The 7,914-nt window shown below is 66.3% G+C and overlaps 2 protein-coding genes across 2 annotated transcripts; one reads left to right on the forward strand and one right to left on the reverse strand.

The window, feature by feature from the left end:
• Window positions 1-1,389: 1,389 nt before the first annotated feature.
• MNEG_7779 (protein required for cyt b6 assembly) lies at window positions 1,390-4,980 on the reverse strand (the record flags this gene model as incomplete). Its single annotated transcript, XM_014043749.1, has 8 exons — window positions 1,390-1,647; window positions 1,804-2,160; window positions 2,438-2,637; window positions 3,747-3,795; window positions 4,087-4,157; window positions 4,415-4,482; window positions 4,715-4,791; window positions 4,921-4,980. The coding sequence occupies 8 exons, from the start codon at window positions 4,978-4,980 to the stop codon at window positions 1,390-1,392; spliced, it is 1,140 nt and encodes a 379-aa protein (XP_013899203.1).
• A 1,004-nt stretch (window positions 4,981-5,984) lies between these two features.
• Window positions 5,985-7,765, forward strand: MNEG_7780 (hypothetical protein; the record flags this gene model as incomplete). The annotated part of the gene is made up of 5 exons (XM_014043750.1): window positions 5,985-6,064; window positions 6,199-6,742; window positions 6,943-7,077; window positions 7,412-7,571; window positions 7,710-7,765. 5 exons carry the CDS (start codon window positions 5,985-5,987, stop codon window positions 7,763-7,765), a joined length of 975 nt encoding a protein of 324 aa, XP_013899204.1.
• Between the last annotated feature and the right edge of the window lie 149 nt (window positions 7,766-7,914).

Genomic DNA, 7,914 nt, shown 5'->3' on the forward strand with positions numbered 1-7,914 from the left:
CCCGGGCGCCTGGTATGTGCTTGCGGCAGCCACAGTGCGCCGCGCTGACACAAGCAGCACCCTGGCCCTGGCCTTGGCGCCTGCGTGTGGGACGGAGGGCGTGGCTGTGCCGCGAGAGTCTTGGCGGTCCAGGGCCCAGCCACCTACCAGCAAGCCCTGCACATGCCTGCCGACTTTCAAGGCCCCAGCACAAGACCCCAGGACACACGAGTCTGTTTTACTTGCAGTCTGTTCACACTGCGGTGAGTGGCTTGAGCACCACCACATGGGGCGACAGCGAAGCTGCCCCCCTCGCGCCGGCGCTCTGAGGCGCACCTGGGCAGCCGGTTTTGTTGTGCCAAGAGGCCCCTCCTGCGTCCGCACGCACTCGCCCCGCATCTGATGCATCAAAATTTCCTCAACTGCTCGTCGGCAGTCCCGCCCTCAGCCAGTCCTTCGGGGCCCCTGCCGGCACGCACTGGCCCACGCACTGCAACGCCGCCCCACCGCCGCCCCCCTCCTGGCGCGCCTGCTGGCACCCATTCGCCGGCGGCGCCCCTGACCCGGGAGTCTGGGGTGGTGGCCGCGTGGCCCCTGAGGGCCGATCCAGCAACCCAGCTTTGAATGAGCGACAGTGCCGGTGCCCGTTTTGACGGCTCAGTGAAGCAACGCGTCGGGCGCTGCCGCCCGTTCCAACTCCGCTGGATCACCCCTTTGGCCCCAGGCTGTGTTTGCAGCGGATGCGCCGTGCAGTCGCAACCACTCCGCAAAGGTGTGTGGCGCGTCGCTGGGATCTTTGTGTTTTGCCCTGGGGAGGTGGCCGCGGCGACATGGCGCGGCAATGGCGGCCGAATGCAGCTGCTGGCGCGCGCCCCCAGGCGCGCATGCTGCCGAGAGAGCGTGGCTTTTGCCCGGTGTACATTCTTCGGTGAGTCGCCGCCCGTTGTTTGTGTCGTGTAATCAGTTGTCTGTATTGCTCATCCCTTGAAAGGGGATAATCATCTGGTCAACGCCATCAGGGGCGCACGGGGGCGCCATCGTGGTGCTAATCCATCCCCGAGGCCGGGCCACCAAAGGAACGCAGAGTCTTCAGCCAACTGTTGCTCAAGCCACGCGATGCGATCGCATGCATCCTGCGATTGCATGCATCCTGCCAGTCGCTGCAGCATCAGAGTAAATGGGGCTATCCAGAGCAGATGCTGCAGGGTTGGGTCAGGGTGCGGGCCCAACCCGCGGCGACATGCGCACACAGCAACCCACACCGGCCACCCACCACAGCTCCAAGCCGCCACCAGCAAGGCAGGGCCCTCCAACAGGCGGCGCCTGCCCCGCTGCAGCTCAAGGGGCCCCACCGCGCCTGAACGTGCTCCACGCGCCCCCGCGGCCTGCGCGCTGTGCGGGCGCAGCCCCCTACAGCTTGCGCGCCAGCGCGGCCACCCAGCTGCGGTCCTTGCCTGGCAGAGCGCGCGGCCGGTCGCCCAACACGACCAGCGCCCCGCCGCCCGCCACGTGCTGCAGCAGCAGCGACTGCGCCCCGCGCGGCACCACCGCCCAGCTGTCCACGCCGGCCCGCGCCATGGCTGCGCGGTCGGGGAGCCAGAGCTGCTGCCGCTGCCCCCGCAGCACTGCCGCAACGTCTGCGGAGGCGGCTGCGCCGCGGGCCAGGTCCTGTGGGGGCGTGGGATGAGCAGGTTGCAGTAGGCAGCGCGGTAAGGCTGGTACGCCTCGGGTTGAGAGTGTCACGGGCCAGTGTCACGCTGCCGCGGGTGCCGTCAGCGCCCTGCAGCCATACTCTGGCCGAAAACCTCTCCTGGCACCTCTCACCTTCGCAGCCGCATCAAGCACCACTTCGCCGCCGCCACTGCCGCCGCTCCCGCTGGCGCCACCGGCCGCACCGCTGCCGATCGCGCCGCGCGCCGCCACCACCTCGCCCCCGCCGAGGGCCACCACGACGCCACAGCAGTTGGCGTTCTTGAGCAGCGCAAACGTGAGCCAGGCCAGCTCCCGCTTGTCCGCCTCTGGCAGGCGCTCCGCCAGCACAAACACGCGCGCCGCGCCGTCGACGGCCTCGGCGGCCTGCTGGCGGCCGCGGCCGGGCAGCACCTGTTTGAGGCGCTCTTCTATCTCGGGGGTCACCACACACAGCGCCACTAGCAGCGCACACAAGAACTCCGCACGCTCCTGGGGGTGGGGGTTGGGGGTGGGCCAGGGGCGTGAGGGTGGGGTGTTGAGATGGGATTCGGGCAGTTGGGTGGGTGGGATGAGGGTCGCCAGGGTGAGTGAAGGTCAGGTGGATCGCGAGCCCTGCTGTGCGCCGGCTGGCGGTCAGCAGGCCCGCTTGCCAGTGACAGCAGCCCTGGAGCAGCAGATGGGCGCGTCGCCGTCGCGGCGCCGAACAGCCGCTTCGGGCGCCTGCCGTGCGCCTGCCCGCAGGCCTGCGAAGCCACCGGCCGCGAACCTGCGCCGGCGGCACGGGCTGGGCCCCGAGAACATGGTTGAGGGCGAGCAGCGCCGCCGCGGCGCCGCCGACGACGCGCGGCACGAGGCTGTCGTCAAAGCCGGGTATGCCGAGGGTGAAGCGGAACACCGCCACATCCAGCTCATCGCCGTCGTTGAGGCCACCACCGCCACCACTAGCACCCCCGCCGCCGCCACTCGCTGGTGCGACGTGCGTTGGGTGGGGATCGCAGGGGGCGGGACGGCGAGCACGTGAGGGCGAGCTCCGCACACTGCATGGCTTCGCTGATTATGGGGTCGTCCCCAAGGGCAAGCACCCAGCGGAGTCGCAGTGCTTTTCATCACACCTGCATGTAAACGCACGGAACTCCTGGGCTGCAAGGAGGGCTGTCCCGAGCTGAATGGGTCCCGCTTGGCTGCAGAGCATCGCTGCCTTGGTGGCCACTGCTGCTGCTGATGCGCCGCAAGGGCATGCCTGCGGCAGGCACGCCGGCTGCAGCTGGCGTGCGTGGCACATTGTCGGCTGTGATTACGGATCTGCATCGCACGTTCTGAATGGTTCCTCGGCTCAGTTGCAGATCATGTGCGCGTAGATGTGTGCCTAGATACTGTATGCGTACAAAGTATCAAAGCTGGCTGTTCACTACCCCGACTTCATTCAGTGTCGTGCGGAGTGCAGCACACTTTGCTCTGGGGACTAGTGCCGTACCGAGCAACCCGATGACCAGGCTCTGCAGACCGGTGTGCGCATGCGCCCGCAGTCTGTGCTGTGCTACCAGCATTGTCTATATTCAAATGCCACACATGCGAAGATGCCGCAATGGTCAGTCTGCCGTGGCAAAAAGCGCTCAGCTGCCCTCTTGCTATCCAATCAGACCCATGACTGAATGACAGCTCGCCCCTCGAACCCAAACGCAAAGAAGAAAGAGAGGGGCCACGACACATGACTCAGTTTTACAATTTGGTACAAAGGAATCTGGGTCAATCCAGCTGGAAGTCAAGCCTGAGGAGCCGGGCGGTGAATCCTGGGCAGCAGCGACGAGTGTTGGCGGCCCCGAGGCCCCAAACCAACAAGAACGACCCGGTCACACGCAGTGTGCCTGCACCGCAGCAGTGTCCCCAACACGCACCGCAGCCGGCTGTCAGGTCCCGCGGCTCCTGATCATGCCCGGCGCTGCGGTGGGGTTTCATGCAAGGCGGAGAGAAAGCGCAGCGTCAGCGTCAGCGCGACACCTGAGGGCGGAGCCCCTCACGCCAAAGCGATGTGGGCCAGCATCATCACCGACCCAACCCAACCCCTGCAACCCCACCTGGCGAGAACTTGATGTCCTCAGGCGTCAGCGGCATGGAGGCCACCAGCTGATAGGGTTGGCGGATGGGAAGCGGGGCAACGGGGAATGGGCACGGAGACCGCGGCGTGCTGCCGCCCCTCCCGCGCGGCGCTCTAGCGCGCTGACATCGGCCCCAGGAATGGCTTGCTCCCTGGGCAGGGACGCTAGGTTGCATGCCGCGCAGGACCCCACGCATGCGCCTGGGGTGACAGGAAACGCGCTAAGCACGCTCAGATGCGACTGGCGCCCCGCAGACCCCAACGCTGCAGGTGCTCTGCGGCCAATGCAACCCGCCGCAGCCCCCCCTCTTTGGCCGCACCTTGTCAACGTCCAGGGGGGTGCGGTCCACCACGCGTGCCGTGTACTTGTTGTTGCGCCGGAAGTCTCGGCCTTAGGGCGACATGGAGCGCGGGGACCGCAGTGCACGACGTTTCAGGCGGGCCGGTCGCAGGTCGCAGGGGAGGGTGTGGCACTGCCGCTGTCCATCACAATCGCGTGTGATGTGCCAGAGCCGTGGCCTGCAGCACGCCGTGGGGGCCAGCCACCTGCGCCTGGCTGGCAGCCGGCCTCGTTGACAGCTAGTCCCAGCGCATGACGGCCCCTCGCACCCCAGCCACAGGCCCGGCCCCAACCCCAACATCCCTCACCGTAGTAGCGCGTGTTGTACACCAGCGCCGGGATGTCGTGCGGCACGATGGCGCTCACAGGCTGGGACCTGGCGCGCGCATCGACGGCGACGGGGAGAAAGGGGCAGGGGGGGGGAAAGCCGCCTCAGCTGGCAGCTGGCGGGCACATCTGTCACAAGTCGGGGCTAGAAGCCGTGTTGTGCACAGCACGACCGTCCCCACCCAACAGCATGCGGGCCTGTGTGTCTTGTTGGGCCCGTAAGCTGCATTCCCCGTCAAACGGCCACAGCCGGTTGCACCCCACCCCGGGGTGGAGCCCACCCTGGTGAATGCTTGCGGTAGTCTGACGCGCTGGGCATGTACTCCAGGTAATCTACTGTGCTGGTCAGACCCGTAATCTGCGAGCACGACCGCGACTGAACGCTCAAAACCCGATGCACCGCTACGGCATGGCGCCGCTGCGGCGCGGCGCTGCACAGCGCTCGCAGCGCTCAGTGGTGCCTTATCGCCCGCCTGCCCCCACCCACCTCCCACGGCTTCTTGAAACCTTTAAATATCCCTCCTAGGGCCTTCACTATGCTGCCCATGCTGATAGTGAGACTGCTGGTACAGATCCACAAGTAGATTTAGAAAAGAACCGCAGATAATGGCATCTAGAAAAGTTGTGTCTTGTAGAACAACAAATGGAGCCGTGCAGCAGGGAATTCGTACAGTTCGCCTGCAAAAGTGTTCTACACGGGTGCAACTCTGCACGGCGCTTGCTGGCGAAGCAACCTTCTTTCTTGGACTACACTGAGAGTATATGGCTGACACCCAAGTGCTTTCCCGTATCACATCCTTCAAAACACTAGACCCGGCCCCGTCAGCCCACAGGCCACAGTTACCCGAGATCACTCTGCCTTTTTCGCAGCCCTGTGATGGATTGGTTGGTATGATGGCCCATGCATAGTGAAACGTCGGCGTGAGCACACGGCCCATCAACTGGGGGGCCAGCGGCCCCTAGAACGGCGTGGGATCTGCAAACATGGCCTTCTTCGTCCCTACTCGATTTGTGTGGCGTTTTGGCGGTAGAGCGGTGAGTAGTGTGCTCATATGGGCCCAGGCTTAGCTCTTTCGGGCCAGGAGTGGCCGGCCCACACCCGCCTTTGCCAGCCGTGCGCCCCAGCAGCAAGCGCGCTGCGCCGCACGGCCCGCATGGCAGACCACTGGTTTGGGTCCAGGGTTACTTATCGGCAGCTCAACGTGTGGGATATGGCCCCTGTGCGTCGCAGGTGCACCTGTGTGGGTCGTTCACCCGATGGGTGGAGACCATCCCCATGGCGCCGGTGGAGGGGACCCCGGGCGCTTTTGCAGTCGTCGTGCACCTGCCACCGGGGTGAGCGGTGGGAGACACCACGCGACCACGTATGGTCGTCAAGGGCAGCAGCTGTTGGGGACTCGCTGGCGGTGACATTCCTTAGGGCACCCTTTGCCCAGCACGTGCCCACAGCATCGTCTCCCGCGTCACACCACCCGCTCCGCTCGTGACAGCTACCACCAATACAAATTTATTGTGGATGGCAAGTGGATGCACGACGAAACGGCACCATACATGCCAGACCCCCTGGGCAACGTCAACAACTGGCTATTTGTGCGGAAGATTGAGCCACCGCCGCAGCAGCCCGTCGCAGGGTGAGAGCCGAGGGCCGCGGCGGGGCGTGAGTCTAGTCGCGCTTGGCGGGCTACGCGGTCTGACGTTGCACGGGTGTCTGCCGATGCTCTTTAAATTCTTGAGTCCAATGCTGTTGCGCCGGCCGTCTCTGCAGGATCACGTTTGAGCAGCAGCAGCAGCTTCTGCAGCAGCAGCAGCAACAGCAGTTACAGCAACAGGCCCAGCAGCAGCAGCAAGCGCAACAGCAGCAACAACAGCAGCAACAGGCGGTTGCTGCTGCAGCGGCCGCTGCGGCGCTGCTCCAGCAGCAGCAACAGCAGCAGCAGCACTTGGTAGCGGCGGCGCAGCAGGTGGTGGCGGCGCAGCAGCGGTCTCAGGTTGCTGCACAGCAGCAACAGCAGCAACAGGCGCAGGCACATGCACAGGCACAGCAGCAGCAGGCAGGGATAATGCAAGCGCCACGGGCCCAGGCCATCCCTACCAGCCCCACGGCACTCAGTGGCGCGGCTGGAGGCGGGTCGGCGGCGGGTGGGCCGGGTGCCTCTGTCGCGGTGGGGTCGACACTGGCGGGAGGCGGCGGCCTGGGAGGCGGTGCGGGTGGCAGTGGTGCGGGCGGCAGCGGCGGCGGCGATGTGGACATGGTGCCTGCAGACAGCAGCGTGGTGGCGCCCATCATCACACAGAGCGACAGGGAGCCGGTGCGGCACCGCGGCCGGGAACAGCCTCGCTCTTTTGGGGCCGCGGCACGTGAACGCCCACGCTTGTTTCTCCACGCCAACCCCCGCTTTGGCGCCCCCGCCGCCCAGCACCTTGATCGCCCGCAACGCCACCATGCAGCCGCCCATGAGTCCCCTTCTCATCCGCCCTCGTGGCCCCTGTCCTCGCCCCCCCCCAATAGGACCTGACCAAGAAGAAGGTGAGCGATTTCCTTCACGCCCACAGCGCGTACGAGCTGATCCCCGAGAGCGGCAAGGTGGTGGTGCTGGACTGCGACCTGCCCGTGAGGCAGGCCTTCCACGCACTGCACGAACAGGTGAGCCCGCGTGTGCGGTGTCGCGTGGTTGTGCGTCCAAGGGCCCCGGGCAGATCATGCGCACGAGGTGGCAGTGGGGGGTGCGCAGTGTGGTGCGGGGCAAGCCGCCTTGACCTGCCACATGGCTCTGCCTACGTCAGCTTCGTTGTTCGCGGGGCGTTCCCACCCCGGCATCGCCGCCCCTGCGAGTGGCAGCCTGGATGCGGCTGCGGCCTTGACCCTCGCGGCAATGAGGCTGCAGTGCGTGAGTCGGCACACAATAACGGCCTTCAACCCGGGTGTCCTGCTCTCGTCAGCCCCCTCAACCCCCCCCCCCCCGGTGCACTGTTCTCAGGGGTGCGCCAGCGCGCCGATCTGGGATGGCCGGGAGGGCACCATCGTGGGTGTCGTGTCCGCCTCAGACTTCATCCACACGCTGCAGCGGCTGCGCACCGCCGTCAGCCGTGGCGGGAACAACCCCCTCAGCGAGGCTGAGATGGACGCGCACACGGTGGGTGAGGGTAGGGGGTTGTCAGACGGTGTGGCAATGCAGGTCATTTGATGGCCAACGCGTAATTGCTGCATGCACCATGCAGGTGGCAGATTGCACGTGCGGGTCTGGTGTTCCGCGCCCCACCCAACCCACTCTGAAGGCATGAGTGTCAGCGACGCCACGCTGTGCTTGCACCCCCCCTCCTCCTGGCTGTGACCCCTGCACCCCCTGTCGCGGGGCCCCCTCAGATCCGCGGCATGCGCGAGGCTGCCGCGCTGGAGGGCAGCCCTCCCAAGCCGCTGGTCTATGTGAAGCCGGAGGACAACCTCGCCAAGGTCGGGCGGGGGAGGGGGGCGGTGTTGCGT

This window comes from Monoraphidium neglectum (assembly GCF_000611645.1).
Source record: "Monoraphidium neglectum strain SAG 48.87 unplaced genomic scaffold scaffold01412, whole genome shotgun sequence".
Classification (NCBI taxonomy): domain Eukaryota; kingdom Viridiplantae; phylum Chlorophyta; class Chlorophyceae; order Sphaeropleales; family Selenastraceae; genus Monoraphidium; species Monoraphidium neglectum.